The 16,614-nt window shown below is 52.1% G+C and overlaps 5 protein-coding genes across 5 annotated transcripts; 3 read left to right on the top strand and 2 right to left on the bottom strand.

Moving 5' to 3' along the window:
- Positions 1–191: 191 nt before the first annotated feature.
- On the top strand, positions 192–3,891 carry CCOS01_02790 (acetamidase; the record flags this gene model as incomplete). The annotated part of the gene is made up of 8 exons (XM_060450977.1): positions 192–711; positions 759–871; positions 928–1,151; positions 1,219–1,490; positions 1,566–1,741; positions 1,798–2,077; positions 2,135–2,189; positions 2,802–3,891. The coding sequence occupies 8 exons, from the start codon at positions 192–194 to the stop codon at positions 3,889–3,891; spliced, it is 2,730 nt and encodes a 909-aa protein (XP_060319627.1).
- A 780-nt stretch (positions 3,892–4,671) lies between these two features.
- CCOS01_02789 (uncharacterized protein) lies at positions 4,672–5,171 on the bottom strand (the record flags this gene model as incomplete). Its single annotated transcript, XM_060450976.1, has 2 exons — positions 4,672–5,067; positions 5,124–5,171. The coding sequence occupies 2 exons, from the start codon at positions 5,169–5,171 to the stop codon at positions 4,672–4,674; spliced, it is 444 nt and encodes a 147-aa protein (XP_060319626.1).
- Positions 5,172–6,660: 1,489 nt separating this feature from the next.
- CCOS01_02788 (uncharacterized protein) lies at positions 6,661–6,969 on the top strand (the record flags this gene model as incomplete). The annotated part of the gene is made up of 1 exon (XM_060450975.1): positions 6,661–6,969. One exon carries the CDS (start codon positions 6,661–6,663, stop codon positions 6,967–6,969), a length of 309 nt encoding a protein of 102 aa, XP_060319625.1.
- A 5,239-nt stretch (positions 6,970–12,208) lies between these two features.
- CCOS01_02787 (stress-activated map kinase-interacting protein) lies at positions 12,209–14,742 on the bottom strand (the record flags this gene model as incomplete). The annotated part of the gene is made up of 3 exons (XM_060450974.1): positions 12,209–12,325; positions 12,396–14,664; positions 14,720–14,742. 3 exons carry the CDS (start codon positions 14,740–14,742, stop codon positions 12,209–12,211), a joined length of 2,409 nt encoding a protein of 802 aa, XP_060319624.1.
- A 395-nt stretch (positions 14,743–15,137) lies between these two features.
- On the top strand, positions 15,138–16,328 carry CCOS01_02786 (uncharacterized protein; the record flags this gene model as incomplete). The annotated part of the gene is made up of 1 exon (XM_060450973.1): positions 15,138–16,328. One exon carries the CDS (start codon positions 15,138–15,140, stop codon positions 16,326–16,328), a length of 1,191 nt encoding a protein of 396 aa, XP_060319623.1.
- Positions 16,329–16,614: the final 286 nt, after the last annotated feature.

The following is a 16,614-nucleotide window of genomic DNA, read 5'->3' as shown; positions in this document are numbered from 1 at the left end:
TCTGATTACCGAGTACGTCAGTCAAGGAATCAAGATCCATGGAAAATATACGGACATCAGGCATTGTTATGATGACCTCGCCACTGCTATTAAGTCGTCTGATTGAAACAAGATCGAACGCATTTTGCATGAACTTGTTTGATCCATAATCCAACTCTACTCGGAAACGACCTAGCGAAGTTAAGTTGAAAATGGGCGATAATCAAGATCAACCATTCACTTGGGAAAGCGAATGTTCCACCAGGCTGCCTAAAATAGAGCCTGGGATCAATACACAAACACCGACACCGCCATGGAAACTACGCGTCGCGCAGAAGCGCGCAGAACAATACGCCAAGATTCCCGTTGGATGGCGTATCGACCAAACTGTTCCCCCTCCCAAAGACGCGGACACCTTTCTTCGTTCATCTGGAGTATTGAGCGCGGAAGAGCTTGCTTGTACGGAAGTTGAAGACATCCAAGTCTTACTTGAGCAGATTGCGACTCGAAAGTTGAGCGCAGTCCAAGTCCTCAAAGCGTTCGCGAAGCGAGCAGCCATAGCCCAGCAGCTAGTGAAATGCTGCACAGAGCTCATATTTGAAGAGGCTCTCAAACGAGCCAAGGCTCTAGATGTCCATCTAGAGCGGACAGGCTCCGTAGTTGGGCCATTGCATGGACTCCCGGTATCACTCAAGAACATATTCGACGTCAAAGGGTTTGACTCTACCATCGGTAAGCCGCTGATTGCAGGTTGCCAGTGTGATACTAACAATTCCAAGGCTGGGTTAACCTCATTGAGAAGTTGGCGAAAGAAGATAGCGTCTTGTCAGACGTTCTCGTAGCTCAAGGAGCTGTGCTTTTTGTCAAGACGAATGTTGCGCAGGCACTAGTGGTAAGAACCTCCACCAACATCCACTTGCAAGACCGTAGTCTCATATAGAACTTTAGTTATCGGACTCCTACAATCATGTTTTCAAACAATCTTTGAACTCACTCAACCGCGAACTGATATCTGGTGGCAGCTCAGGTGGCGAAGCGGCACTCGTAGGCTGTCATGGTAGTTTGGTCGGGATCGGAACAGACCCCGGCGGTTCCATACGTATCCCAGCAGCTCTGCAGGGACTTAACGGGCTCAAACCGACTGTTGGACGACTACCGTTCGAGGAGTCGAGGTAAGTTGCTTCCCCCCAACGTTCGGTTGCTTTAAAGCATCGTTGACTAACAAGAGTGGGACGGCAGCAAATGGGAATTTATCGCACCGCCAGTGGCTAGTCCTCTAGCATTCAGCCTCTCGACAATCGAAACCTTTATGGATGGCATCTTGCCTTGTGAGCCGTGGCGAAGTGATCCGACGTTGCTGCCTATCCCGTGGCACAAGGAGCTTGCGGCCAAGCCCGACAAGCCTCTCAAGATCGGATATTACATCAATGACAACGTCGTCCGTGTACAGCCGCCTATTGAACTTGCGGTACGGGCTGTCGTTGATAGCATCACGGCTGCAGGGCACACTTGTGGGTGTTGGTCCATTGCTCGCTCTTGGAAATTTTGGCCTTGGCTGTGCCTGTGTGCTAACACACCGCACGCAGTGATCGAATGGGACCCCACCTCGCATGCTGAAGCTTACAATGATTGGACAACTGCCACATTCGCTGATGGCAGTGAGTCTCACAGGATGCTGAGTGAGGCCAGCGGAGAGCCGTTAGTCAAAGGGCTTCTCGTTGGAACTGAAGAAGACAAACTCTCAGTTGCAAAGTCTCGCCATGTAACTCAGCTCAAGCACGGATGATACGCACTACCTCGACTAATGAAATTACACAGCTGGCTGCCAAAAAGCTCAAGTATGAGCAAGGATACCTCAAGCGCTGGAACGAGGCAGGTGTTGACGCCCTCATCACGCCGGTGGCACCCTGGGTCGGGATGAGACCCAGAGTGTGGGCCAAGTCAAAGCCTCACGTCGGATACACCTCGCACTGGAATTGGCTTGATTATGCAGCCTTGACGATCCCCGTAATGCGAGCTGAAAGCGATGGTGCCTCGAGCCAGCAGTGGACTGATCATGTCCCATGTAACAAGAGCGATGAGATAAACTACCAGCTGTGTAAGCATTCTTACGGCATCGCCTCTCAAAGGGCTGTACATACTAATGAAAAACTAGATGATTTTGAGCAGATGCGCGGCATGCCGGTTGGTGTGCAGATTATTGGAGGAAAGTATGGTGAGGAAAACTGTATCTCAGTTGCAAAAGTCGTGAAGGATGCTCTGGAGGTCGAAACCTTGAAAAGCACAAAGCACAATATCGTAATACGACAGTTAGAAATGCTTTGTCACTAGTATCGCGTGATCCGAAGAAATAATCGAGTCGAGACAATATCACAGAAAACTCAGGTGAATGATGGTATCCGACTTTTAAAGCGGACATCGTTAATGGTATGTTGGTGTTTTCCTCAGAAACGTTTGCCAGGGGTCGTCAGAGTACCTACCTTATCTATACCCATACACCTCAGTCTAGCTTGATTAGATAGCTAAACGACGTTGCAGTCTGCTGAGCCTCAAGATACGACAAGAAAAGTACCTGTCTTCCTTGTCCGGGGAAAGGCGGGCTATCGCCTGGGTTTAAGCTTATCTCGCAGGAGTGGCAGGCACGCGGGAAGCCAAGACCCGCGAACAGGAAACCACCAGTACCTTGCTAGGTACGCAAGATAAGATAAGCCAAAATCCAACGACGTCAATCCAGGAAGACCCCTCCAACAACTTTCTTTCCTCCGAACTTTATTCAACTACACACTGGCGTCAACTGTATTTTCCGACTGATCATCTGGTAGCCGCTGCGTGCTGGCGAAAGAGAACACGATGACCAGTTCGCCGGCATCGCCGCGACGGCGACATATCCTTTCGTCTGTCAATCCCGGCGACAGTCACGAGAACACACCAGAGCCAACCAAGCGCAAATCGCCGCCCGCTCCAACAGACGCAGGAGCAGAAGCACAAGCGCAAGCAGAACCAGGCGACGGCGAAAACCTGCGACCTAGATCATCCCGCTTTCGATTAAAATCTAAACATTCAAAGTCGAGCCGATCGCATCGTCACCGCGATCGTGAACGTGGCCATGATCCAGACGCCGCCGACAATGACGAATCCCGCTCAGAACACCGCCACAGTCGCCGCCACCACCACCACCACAGCAGCAGCCGGCGACATCGCAGACGTTCACGGTCCCCGACGCCACCGAACCCCTACGAACCCCAGGCCCTCGACCCAGACGCCGCATTCCGCGAATCCCTATTCGACGCGATGGCCGACGACGAGGGCGCGGCATACTGGCAGGGCGTCTACGGGCAGCCGATACACGTCTACTCGAACGAGAGGCCAGGCCCAGAAGGCGAGCTCGAGCGGATGACGGACGAAGAATACTCCCAGCACGTCAGGCAAAAGATGTGGGAGAAGACACACCAGGGCTTACTAGAAGAGAGGGCCCGTCGGGAAGAAGCACGGAAACGCAAAAAGGAAGAGGAAAAGGTGAATAGGAAGCTCCAAGAAGACATGGAGCGGAGCCTGCGTCGCGGGGAGGAGCGGCGCAAGAAGAGAGCATGGGTCCAGCTGTGGGAAGATTACACACGAGGCTGGACGGAGTGGGCCAACAACGTGGACAAGATTCCCTGGCCCGTAGAAAGCGGTCGACGTAGAGACATTAACGAAAAGGAAGTCCGGCGGTTCATCGTCAACGGGCTCGGGCTGGAGGATATTGGCGAGAAGGTGTTCGCTGCGAAGCTGCGCGAGGAGCGCGTGCGGTGGCATCCCGACAAGATGCAGCAGAAGCTTGGCGGACAGGTGGACGACGAAGTTATGAAGGACATTACGGCGATTTTCCAAATCATTGATAAGTTATGGGCAGATACCCGGTCGAAGGCGTAATTTGAGCATACAGTACATGCGGATAAAAGCCTTCGACCATCAGATCATCATACGGCGCAATAGCAGAAAGGTTTTTTACAGGTACGGGGTGTTTTGTTTTAACCGTCTCGGGAGAGGTTAAGTGCGATCGAGATCGCGAGCTATCAATCCCATGTTCGACTTTGCTTTTCACACGGTGAAACATTGGGTGAGGCAGTGTGGCGGGACCTGAAATGCACCATTGCTTGCCTTGCCTTGCCTTGCCAGGGCCCGCCCCATTTGGAGAGTGAGGTGGCTGGCCGCAGCTGGCTACGGTGTTTGCACTAGTAGATATGCATGGTTCGGATACGACGTCTGGTGCAGGACAAGCGTGGCCTGCTGCAACACTGTGTTGTTGGAGCAAAGCGCCATTTATCGGGTACAAAGCAAGTCCGACGTTACTCACGTTCCAAACAGCAGCGCCCTTAGATATTTGGGCAAACAAGAATAATGCCAGAAGAAATGTGGTTATCATGTAGGGGTAATTATTATTGTGCACTTTCCCTCCAACTTGATGTAGAGACATAGCTTGGATGGTAGGATGAATCAATCACGATTTCGAGTCATAAGATGGTTGAATATACAATTGATGTTTGATTGATGTACAATTCGTACTGGTATTACATCTTGATATCTCTGATAATCCCAAAAAAGCCCAAACAATGCTGTGTAGTACCCTTTACCACGCACCGGGAATTTCAATCGTTTCCGCTAAGCCATTTCGTTCCATAATTCCCATAATCATTGTTTTAGATTCCCAATTTACAGGTTGGCAACGAGAGCAGCACCGCCGAAGAGAGCACCGAGAGCAACGGCAGCAGTCTGAGCGGGGGCAGCACCGGGAGCAGAGGTGCTCTGAGCAGAGGCGACGCTGGAGGCGGCGGAGTTGGCCTTGCTGGTGACGGAAGCGATCTTGGAAGAGATGGAGGCAGAGCCAGCGGCATCGGTGGCGGAGGTAAGTTGCTGGCTCAAGGAGCTGACCTCAGCACCAGCAGAAGAAGTAATGGAGGCGATGGCCGAAGAGGCGGCGCCGGCGGCGGAAGAGGCACCGCTCAGAATGGAGGAAGCCTCGGAGGCAATGGCGCTAGAGGCGGAGCCGATGAGGGAGCTGACCTGAGAGGCGCCGGGGACGGCGGGGGTGGTGGAGGCATCCTGGGCCTGAAGACGGTTTGTCAGTATGTGGTAGGAGAGAGTGCGATGAGGATTCAACTTACGGCGACCAGGGAGACCAGGGCGAAGACGGTGGCGGCGGAGAAACGCATTTTGACTGATTGAAGTTTGTTGGATTTGGTGTTTAGGGAATGGAGTTATTGAATTAGATATCGGGTAGTCGAAGACTGTATATTTGTATGAGACTGGGTTGATTGGATAGAGTGGAGGGAAGGGAGACGACTGGAGGATGGGCTGACGGACAGAGGTCTTATATATCTTCTGATGAGACCATCTAGAGGGGAGTACTGGGAAGAGAGAGCCAAGCCGAGCCGCCTGTACCCCGTTCGTTCTCTCACTCACCTCTCTTCCTCTCCTTACTTCACACCCCCAATGAACCGTTCGTCATTCACATTCATCTCGCACCCCCCTCACGCCGAGAGAGGCCAGGCACCACCACAAGAATCCTCCACCAAACGCCGGGCGCGCAAGCCTAGCACCAAGAATACTTGGCGCGTTGGTGTGTTGTGGTAGGCAAGGGGAGGTACTCCGTACACCGTACTCGCGGCGTGGGCGGTGCGATGATGGGATTCCTTTCCCCGTTTTCGCCTCCTTTCGTTTGGGCGAGAGGGCTAAGAGGCGGAACCAGGGGGTGGAGGTCAGTCCAAGGAGGCTAGGGGAATACTTGGTTAAGCTGTTGCTAGTCTAGCGGACCACGGGTGGCACTCCGAGACTTGATGCTACGTACCCCGGCCAAGGTCGAAGCTGGGGAGGGGAGACCCATGTTCGGATATCCCAGACATCCCAGAATGCGCGAGTGCCAGACTCCCAGTCGTGAAGGAGGTGTGCTCTATTCGTGGTTTATGTCTGTCTCTGTGGGTTGTGGCTCCGTAGGACCAAAGGGCGAACGACAAAGACCCACTTCCTCACGTCATCCCCGCGGTAACAATGCAGTTTCCCAACTGCCTTCTCGGTACTCTTTCTCACTCTACGCAGTAGACTCTAGCAACTAGGCCCAATCGATGGTGGCCAGCTGGAGCAGCTATGAGAAAGAGGCCAGGCTATGGCTGAGCTGACTGAGTTGGCACGGCTGGCCGGTGGGCATACGGACAGGCGTGACAGGCTGGATGGTCGGCATTGGCAAAGCGGAAAGCTCTCCCTACCTGCCCCTCTGGCAAGCCTGCATGTCTGAGACTGGGGATACCGGGGATCATGATCCCATCTTGGGAAAGATCAGGAATTCCGAGGTAGCCTGCTGTCTGCTGTGCTGAATCTGTGCCACCTCCTCTGTCTTTCTCAGCCACTGGTCTTTTCTCACGGCGATGATTTGACCGTGGCCATCAAGCACTAGCACCGTGAGCACCCTGCAGGACAAAACGCTGGACGGCCACGCTAAACGCAGCTGAAGTGTACGTATGTTCCAAAGCAGAGAAAACCGTGCAGGAACCGTCGAAGAATCCGATGCCGAGAGAGAGGCAACATTTCCAATTGGGAAGGGCACCTAATGATGTCGTCCGCCCCCAACGAGAAACAAGCGCCACATTAGGCCGGATCTTTTAGCCAAACGGACTCGAATCTAGCCCACGCTCGAGACGTGTGGATATGTGGCTAGGCTCGAGCGGCAGCCGTAAGGTCGACGGTTACGAGGACGATGGCCGAGAGAGGCGGAGGAGGACGACGACGGTGGCGCTCTGCGTGGCTAACGGTTTGGCTCATGAAAGCATCAAGGGATTAGCCCGGCGCAACTGGTACCTACCAGCTGTTAGGCACCTGAGATCCGTCAATAGCTTTGCTATGCCTCTCGGCTTTGGTGTTCCCAAAGATAGCAGCAGTGATTATGCTCGCAAGCCACGCGGGACGTACACAGCCAACGGCGTGGAGCAGCAGGATGAGGCATTGACGGGAGGATGACAATGCTATCCCGCTATATCCACAACGTCAGCCCTCGGCTCGATGCGATGCTTGCAAACCCAATTGCATGTGTACATCAATAACGGAGAAACAAGTCCGCTTTCCTTGCTCGTCGTCCGCTTTTCCGTTTTGTTTTCAGCCGGGAGAAGCGAGTCAATTGGCAAAATGTATTGTGGGTTCGGATGAGGCGGTGGTGGACGGGGGAAAACGAGCATAGCCTATGCTGTCCAAGCAAACAAATGCAAAAACGAATAGCAACATGTCATCAACAATAACAAAAAAACCGGGGGTTCCTTTTGGAGAAGGTACGGAGTACCTACTCGGGCAGACAGGCAGTGGGCCAGTGGCAGACACCAACCGGAAAGAAAGAGACATGGACATGGGTAATGAAGGTAGGTACCTTCCCGGGCATGCAATGACACCATGGGCCAAGGACTTGGGGCGCTGCGACGGCGGCGAGGAGGAGATCGACAGGAGGTGGAGAAGAGATTGGAGGGATATGATTCGTCAAAGCTCGTTATTCCCGCGTCTAGAGGCCCCCCATAAGGCCCATGCTCCGTACTGGAGAAACCGCCAGCCATGACAAAGTCCCGTCGACATCGGATATGGATACGTACCTGCACCTCACCGTGTTACTAATGGATACACCTCTCCAGCGTGGATCAACTCACAGAGTCACAAGACGTAAGGGAAGGGGAAATGGGCAAGGGAAAAAAGAAAGAGACGGTGACATGGGGGAGAGTCGTCCAGACAATCGTACTGTTTGTCCAGTGCTCTCGGATAATTGCCTGAGGTGCTGTTCCACAGTTTCACAGTCTCACGGTAGAAGACAAGGCTTTGCTTCGATGGAAGCCTAGGAGGAGGAGGAGGAGGAGGAGGAAGCACCATGGAACAAACCAGAGACTCAGAGGATGAGGCTTGTGTACATGCGGAGTACATACTATGTGAGAGAGCGAGAGAGAGGGCGGAGCTTCACTGACTGTCGGGTCCCCCGGATCGACATTTTCTCTTCGTTGGGTCTCTGTTGAGGCTGCCAGCTGGCGCAGCTGAGAAAGAGCTGAAGCAGACACAGAACACTGCCCACCTGTCAATGAGAGGTGTGTCCCATCTTTCACTCCAAGTCTGCAATAAGCCTCTTGCCAGCCTGCCAGCTCAAACTCAAAACTCAAAAAACAGAGGTCCTCGTTGGGTTTTTTGACAGGCGTGGGAAAAAAAGACGAGCAAACTTTCTTTCTGCTCGTGGAATCTGATCTGCCAAGGATTCTTACGCTTACCCGGAAGCTTGATGCACTGACGTGGGTAGGCACAGGCAAGGCAAGGTCAATGCAAGCCGCTAGGCATCATGCTTCTTCTCACAGGCCCTTTCGAAAGATCCTCACACAGCGCTGATTTCATATTTCTCTCCTTTCGATTGAGCCCTCATTATCCTTTTCCAATCTCAATATTGCCATCTGAGAGCAAGATTTTCTCTGGCCTGTCACGTCCTGTCTGGAGATGAAGTCAGAACACCACCACCTCCGGAGGCTAGAGCGAAAAGAGGACAGTGTCGCGAGCCTAAGTACCTTATTATTAAAGAAAGTTAATTCTTTCTAAGTCACAAGTACAAGAATACAGTTTTAATAAAATAATATAGTACTTACTTAGTACTTAAATTAAAATACTTTTTTAAGCTTATTATAAAAAAAATAACTATATTACTAACTACTTATTATTAAAATTTATAAATAGTATTATAATTTTAATTATAATAGCTTCGCTTATAATAAGTAAAAAGTCTAATTATAAGTCCTTTAAAAACCTCTAATTAAAAACTATAAGAGCCTCTAAATATACTAAGTTAAAATACTTATTAAAATATTAATAACTAAACTAACTTTATAATAACGACTTTAATAAAAGACTTAGTAAATAATACTAAAATCCTTATTAATATTAAGTACGATTTATAAAATATAATAATACGGCTATAAAGTATTATTAATATATTTATACTAAAAAGGGTATTATTAATATTAATAAAACGGATAGGGTTATATTAATATAGTACCTTAGCTTCTTTTTATAACTTAAAAATAACTATTTTAAATAGTATTAAAATTTTATTAAAAAGTTTTTTTAAGTACTTTAATATATTTATTATTATTTTTATAATAATAAAACTCTTAGTACTTATATATAAAAATAAGTTATCTATTTTTAAAAGTAATACTAGCTTATTAATAAGCTATTAAAACTATAATTTTAATAATTTCTTAACGAGGGAGAGGGTAGAATAGAGGAAAGGATAAGTAACTTATAAAAAAAGTTAAGGTTAAATAGTACGGAATTTAAGGGCAGGGTAGCGTCTATATATACTGCGGTAATCCTCTAGCAATACAAAACGATAGAGTTAAACAGTGTCAGTGTCGCGAGCCGAACTTCGCTGTATGCGTACATACATGGTATGAGCCGTCATCCGCGGAAGGGGGTGGGCCTCTGTTTGATTTATCGCTATGACGTATGAATGTGGCTGCCCCCCTGCCATTGGAGGTTCCACTCGCAGGCCCCATCATTAGCATCACATTCGGAGCCCGGAAGAATTATGCAAGATGAGACGGAGGAAAAAGATGGCATCTCCCGTCGCTCCGGTTCGCAGCTTCGAAGCTTGGTTATCAATGTATGTATGAACTTCGCTTGGTCTGTTAGACCATGGAGAAGACGGGGGGTTGCGGGGAGCTGCTTGCTTGGGGTTCCGGCCGTTGGAAATTGGGAGCTCGCTACCTAGCTTGCTAGTCTCCAGACTCTAGACTCCTACAGGTCGTAGGTAGGGGCTATTGTGAGTCTCGACCGTTTACTGGGTGGTCGAATTTGAGAAGCGTGAGAGAGGCGTGGTGGTCTCGACCAGTCGAAGCTTCCCGCCGTGCCGTCTTCCAATCTCCAAGTTCCATGGCAGAACCCTCGTCTTTTCGAAGTTTTGGCCCTTTCCGAATCTTGACGGTGTCAAACCCTTGGCGACAGCCCGCGCCAATGCAGTCCGATGCGTATGGAAGGGTGGAAATCAAATTTGAATTTCAGATCAGACGTACGAGCAGTTGCAGACGGGTACGAACTCCTGCGTCTGTCTGGCTGCCACTTCATGCACGCGCATCCAGTCTCGATAATTTGAGCGCACAGACTGGCAAAGTCCTGTGAGCCATGAGGAGATTGGAAAGGAAGCGCATGGGAAATGAGTACCTGTTTGCAGCCTTGCTAGCATGAAGATGGGGGGGTGTGTCTCCGAATCCAAAGCAACATCAGCAGATTCCTCACCCCAAACTTCCGTGACTCGGAAAGGAAGAGGAAAGAGAATCATATTGCGTCACAGGATGCCAACCGCCATGGATGGAGGTTACCTACCGTTCGTTTCAAGAACCACGCTTCTTTTTTCGTGACGGCGCCGTCGCCTCTTTTCATTTGAAAGTTCGGATTAAGGTGAGGTCAATGCAGAAGGTTTTCTCGCCATCAAGCTAGAAAGTCAATCTGCGAACCGGACGACCCTCGGTGTCTTCGCGTTCTTCTTCTTTTCGAGGTGTCACAAGCCCTGCGCGTCTCCAAGTTCGAGAATACCTGCTACCTACTACTGTGTTGCTACTGCGGGTTTCGGGGACCAAAAGATGAACACTCAAAAATCCTCAGATTAGAAGAAGTCTTGCTCGTGGGAATTTGAACCGAGTTACGGTCGTGTGGCACGGCTGGTCAACACGGACGGTATTGTACGACGTACCTCACGCACGCCTTGGAGACACGTAAGACCCCGTCAAGAATGAAGATGGCTCAAAGCTTGAAGTCTCGAACTTTTATTCTCAGCACCGCCTACCTATACCTCTGCGTCTCTCCCTGCCTGCCTGTACCTGCTGGCTCGCCGCCTTGCCAATGTCGTACCGTCTTTGCATGTGCAAGACAAGGCTAGAAGCAGCATACGCTACAAAGCCTGTGACGCCTTGGTCGCACAGAAAATCAATGAGGCTTCGCCCTGTCGATGGGACCGTCCCACCGAAAAAGAATACGGGACATATCTGTTCACCGTCAAAAACTTTTGGGTCTTTTCTCAGAGTTCTCCCCGTTTTCGGGTGATTGCACCCATGGATTAGGGATAAAATGGAGCTTTGTCCGACCACTCGCTCCCCCCAAGTGGCGTAGAGCAGTTACACCGGGCATAACAATAAGCATATGTTGTACGCGCCTCGCCTGGGAAACTACCGCGAATTAGCATTTGGAGGCTGCTGTGTCAGCCAGGCAAAACAGTGTACTCCGTAAGCAGGCAGGCAGAAGATGTAGATGAGCGTGACGAGGCAGTCAGCCTTGACGCGGCCGCCTCTCCGGCGTTTCAAGTTCTGTTGAAATACGTTCTTTTGATTGCTTAGTCTAAGGTACTCGAAGCTACAAAAGAGGCACAGAGGATAGGGCCAGAGAAGGGGAATCCTGCCGCAAAGGGATCTGAGAGGGAAAATAGTATCAGCTCATGTACTGACAACCCCCTCCCCCTTCCCCCAATTCCCTGGCCTCTGATTGCCTCATCTCGCTCATCCATCGTGCCATCATCCTCTCTCCCTGGCCTTGTGTCCAGACCTCGGGTGTCCCAGACTTTCCCTTCATAACCGAAATGTGCCTAGCCTTGCCGAGCCCGACCAAAGCAGAGAGCGCGACCGCGGCGCCAAGCATCCCGGCCCGCGGCTCCAATCGTATTGATCTGCATGACGCAGAAGCCAGGATGCGAACCTTAATTGGACATGTACCCCACACCCAGAAAGAGACCATCCCCATTTCCTCAATCCCTTTCCACATTTCCTACCCCAAGGGGGCCCAATCCTGTTTGTCTCTCTGGTTCCTCCGGCCGTGGTACATATTACATAATTCTCGTTCCCCAATTGTGAGGAAGGCGAAGAGTCCGCAGCGACAGCAAGTTCTCCCTGCTAGAACACCTTAAGCAGTGAGAGAGTGGCCACCCACCCCACAATGGCGGTGACGCGTAATCACCGTGTCCGGCATACGGCACAGAGGGCGGATTCATCCCGACCAACCGATGCCCGTTCTAGTCAGCAATTGGAGTGGATCTTCATTCAGCCCATCCAAATGTTCGACGCCGCTTCTTCCGCAACGTCACTCAACAGTTGGTGTGTGTGGCGGTGTATACGTGGCGTAGCGCTGTGGCGGAAACAAGACAGCTCAGACGTGATGCAGCCCCGTATTCGTCAGATCATGCGAAGTGTGATCAAGGTGCTCAGCCCATAACCTGTGCAACTCCCTTCTTAAGTTCGTTGACGATCTCATGCGCTTCTTCCACCGATTTGGCTTCGAAGTCGTAGCGCTTACTCTCGGTGTCCCGGTAGATAAACAGCTATTGAAGTCCCTAGTCAGCTTCTGATCATCGTGCGGCAGACCGCCTGGCAATATGGGTGCCAACTCACCTTGAATTGGTTCGGGTGCTTGCTAGACACCTTGCATCCAATTACTTGAGAAATGTGCGCCGTGGTCGTTTTGGAATCTCTTGTGGTGGGTTTGATGTGCACGTACTCTCCATCGATTTCGAATCGCTTTTCGGACTGTGTTATCATCCGGACGGTACGCAAACGCCATACGACCCAAGCCTTGTGATATGCACTGGTAAGCTCTGCCTGCTTGATGGCCTCTTGAGCCAGCGGGTGACTTCCCATGATATGCGGCTTCTTGGACTTGCGGCCAGGCTGATCGCCCACAAAGGGGAGAAGCTTTGGCGAAGCACTTCCAGGGGATCCAGTCATGGCGAGTGGGCCGTCTGTAGCGAAACGGCGTCGATGCAATTCCAGATCCGACAAGCTGCCGATTGCCGCGACCTTGGTGTCAAGCAAGATGACGGGGCCGCCGCCAGGCATCTTGAGGACATGATTGGCCTTGTCCAGTTGTCTCTTGCGGCAGACCATGTCCAGCACCTCGGCCATGTACGTCTCCGTCGTGGTGTCTAGCGTGACCAGCTGGCCGGGAGCCACATCGGTCGAGTGGAGATGTACGCGCAAAAGCTTCTGTTGACCCCGGCTCGTGTTGGGCGCCGCGGCTGGCGCCTGAGGTGCGTCGGCGAACATACTATGCTGTTGACGATAGGTAGTATTCGTGACGGGGTTCGGGCGAGGCTCTGTGGCGACGGGAAGGAACGAGTTGAGATTCGGCTGCGGAGTGTTGCGCGGAGTCAAGTCCTCATCGACTTCCTCGGCCGGCTCTTCTTCCTCTTGTGGAGTGATGCTCTGGTTTTCGGCGTACTCGGATTGACTCGCTTGGACCAATCCAAAGTTATCATAAGTCTTGGAGTTGGCTCGCATTCTTCCGGCAGCTCGGTTGTTTGCTGTAGTGAAAGACGTCAAGGCCTTGTTGCGCTCAAAGGGCGGGAAGTCGTCATCGACCTCTCCGTCCTCTTCCACCATTCTCAGCGTGAACCAGTTGATGTTGGCTTTATCGGCAGGTATAGGTGGCTGTCGTTTTTCCTCGTTGTATCTCCAGAGTGCCAGGCCAATGAGATCTGCCACAGTGACGGGGCGATCACCACCCTCGCCATGATGCACCATGCGTCTGATGGGGACCTCAAACGGTTTCGTAGGGCTTTCAGAGAAGGCAGCGTAGATGCGGACAGCAATGGGATTGTTCTCGCCCTGGCCCGAAAGTGCCGCAAATCCCTCAAAAGGAACCTTCGGCTTTGTCTTCCGAGCCCTGAGAGCGGCAGATAGCAGACTCTTAGGTTGAATCATGCTCATGGGCCGAATTGTGCTCATGGGACGAGGTGGTGGTAGAGCCTGCAAGATCCGAGGTGGCGCTTGCGACTTTCGAATAGTAGAGGTTCGCGTGAACTCTCGGGGAGGTGTTCCAACGACTTGCTTGTGCGGGGGAGGCTCCGGGTTCTCAACGGCATCCAGAATAGAGGCCGAGTCGATACTTTCGATGTAGGCGCCAGACATATCTGATCCGTCGGAGTCATCCTCTTCCTCCTCTGGTAGCAACTGCGTGCCAGCGCGCTTGATCCCAAGACTAGGTTCCTCCAGAATCTTAGCCTGAAGCTTCACCGACTTGGCCGCAGCTCTGGCAGCCTCTCGCTGCTTGTGGAACCCGGACGCGTCAAACTCGTTCTCGGATGATACCTCGCTGCTGGTCACTGTATCCCTCCGTGCTCTTTCCTTGACGACTTCCAACGCAGATTGCGAGCCTCGACGTGCGCCGGGGGCTGCGCGAGGAGACATGGCTGGGGATTGCTTAATTTGCGATGACTGAATCGGACTGGAGCCGGCCCTCGATCGAACGGGCATCTTGGCGAACTTGATCTGCTGGGCCGCTCGCTGACCGGCGTCATCGTCATCACTCTCATCGCTCAGATCGCTACTATCGTCATCTTCAAGGTTCTCCCGCCGCCTCCTTCTTCTTGTAGCAAGACCGGGGCCAAGCGTATCGGTGCCTCCTCCGGTCAACATTCCAGCTTCGTCGGGCTCATCTTCAAGGGTCACTCCAGCCTGTCTAGGGGCTTGGAAATATTCGGAGGCAATCGCGGTTGGAATTGGAGGGGAGTAACATCGCTTGACGAGGTCGGGGTTGGCTTGCCATGCGACCGCCTTGAAAGCTGAGGAGTTCATGAACCCCTCATTAAGGGTGATCAGTCGCTCTCCTACTCCATCGGCGATCTCAGTGAGGTAGCCGCAGCGTAGCTGATACGCGACTAGCCTGTTAGAAAGTAATCAGTAAAGTATTTCTCTTAAAGAAAGCAATGCCCACGTACTCTTCGTTCTGAATGACCGACATAATGGGCAGCTACCGGTCAACGGGAAATGAAAGGAAATGGTCAGTAACAGATCATCCCAAGGGCTGTCAGATCGAAAGAAGCCACGCCCGCGATCGGGAAAAGAACATAATTGCAAGCTCAGCTCACAGAATGGCAAAGGAAGCTTGGTGGAAAGTGTGAGGAGAAGGAAACAACTGGCCGCCGAGGGGTAGCTGCGAGATGCGGTCGTACCTCCCTCAGCCTTGTGAAACAGCAGTGTTGAAGATGTGGCTCGTGCACCACAATGACGCACGGCCCTGGACTAGGCGACCAGCCTCGCATTGGTGCACTTTGCACCCTGTTAACTTCACTTTGCTATCGATACATTTTCCGTCTCTAATCCATATCCACCGAAACGACTTAGACTTTAGCAAAGATGGGCCTGGTAGACTATTCGGAATCATCAGGATCAGAGGACGAGGCACCTGTCAAGCCAACCGTCTCTAAGCCAACGACTACTGCCACAGGCAAGAAGCCATTCCAAAAAGTCGTCGACCGGTCGAACCCAGGCAAGATCGTCGTCAGTCTGCCATCGACACAACCCGAAGCCTCGAAGGGCTCCCTCCAGAACGACGAACCTCCAGCGAAGCGCGCGCGGACAGGAAACGGCGGTGGTCGATTCAGCGGCTTCAACTCTTTCCTCCCAGCTCCCAAGAACGCTGCCGCAAAGGCCGCTGCTTCGGCGCAAAGCAGCGGCAGCGGGGGCAGCTCGTCGCGGCCGGCGTTCCAACTAAAGACAGGCGCCGAACCTGGATTCAGCAGAGAAATAGGAGGATCAAACACGGATGGATTGCCAGGCTCCGGGGCCGGCGGGCTCAGTCTGCCCCCGCCCAAAGCCCAAGCGCAACCATCAATACCAGAGGGGATGAAGCCTGCGGACGAGGTCAAGCTGGTGGGAAAGCCGATGATGTTCAAGCCTCTCTCCGTGGCCAGGAAGCCAAAGAAGAAGACGGTGAACTCCATTCCACCAGGAGCTACGACGCCAAAGCCCGCATCGACTGTGGCTCTACAGCCGGAGGCGGCACCTGCACCAGCACCCGCACCAGCGCCAAAGAAGGTCTCCCTGTTCTCCATCGAGCCTGAAGAGACATCGACAGAAACCGCTGCGTCAGGAACCAGCGGCACATACGAGCCTCTCTTCGAAACAGAACAGCCGGCAGCAGCGGACAATGGCTACGCAGACTACGCAGCACAAGCACATTTCACGGCTCCGACGACGGCACCCAACGCGTCAGACTCTCTCGACACCATCGCCAACGACCTCAACCTCTCAGCGGCAGCCAGGCGCGAGCTCTTCGGCCGCCAAAAGGGCGGCAACGTCGGCGCCGCGCCTCAGACGGCGTCGAGGGTCATCAACTTCAACACGGACCAGGAGTACAGGCACAACGAGGAGATCCGCGCCGCGGGCCAGCAGCAGATCCACAACCCCGTGCGGGCCATCGCGCCGGGCAAGCACAGCCTGCAGCAGCTCGTCAACCAGGTGCAGAATCAGCGCGAGGCTCTCGAGGACAGCTTCGCCAAGGGGAAGAGCAACAGAAAGGAGGCGTCGAGTCGGTACGGATGGTAGAGAGAAGAGACACAAAGTATGATACCCGAAATGATGAGAGATCTTAATGATGAGGAATGTTTGTGTTCTTGTCTGAATTTTAGGGGCATTTGCCCTTTTTGCCATTTGAATGCAGGTAATGTACATGATGTCTGGCATTGCCCTGACCTGGTATCCCCAGAAGAAGAAGAATGTACTCGTGAAGGTCGTAACACTTGAAAGGGAAAAAAAGCTATCTTACACACACACAGAAGAATGCACCAAACCGCTCCTACATCTTCTTCACATAATTCAAACGCAGCAAGAA

The sequence above is a fragment of the Colletotrichum costaricense genome (assembly GCF_030867565.1).
Source record: "Colletotrichum costaricense strain IMI 309622 chromosome Unknown Scaffold_2.1, whole genome shotgun sequence".
Classification (NCBI taxonomy): Eukaryota; Fungi; Ascomycota; class Sordariomycetes; order Glomerellales; family Glomerellaceae; genus Colletotrichum; species Colletotrichum costaricense.
The sequence above is the reverse complement of the archived record's forward strand: the minus strand, read 5'-3'. Positions and strand labels throughout refer to the sequence as shown.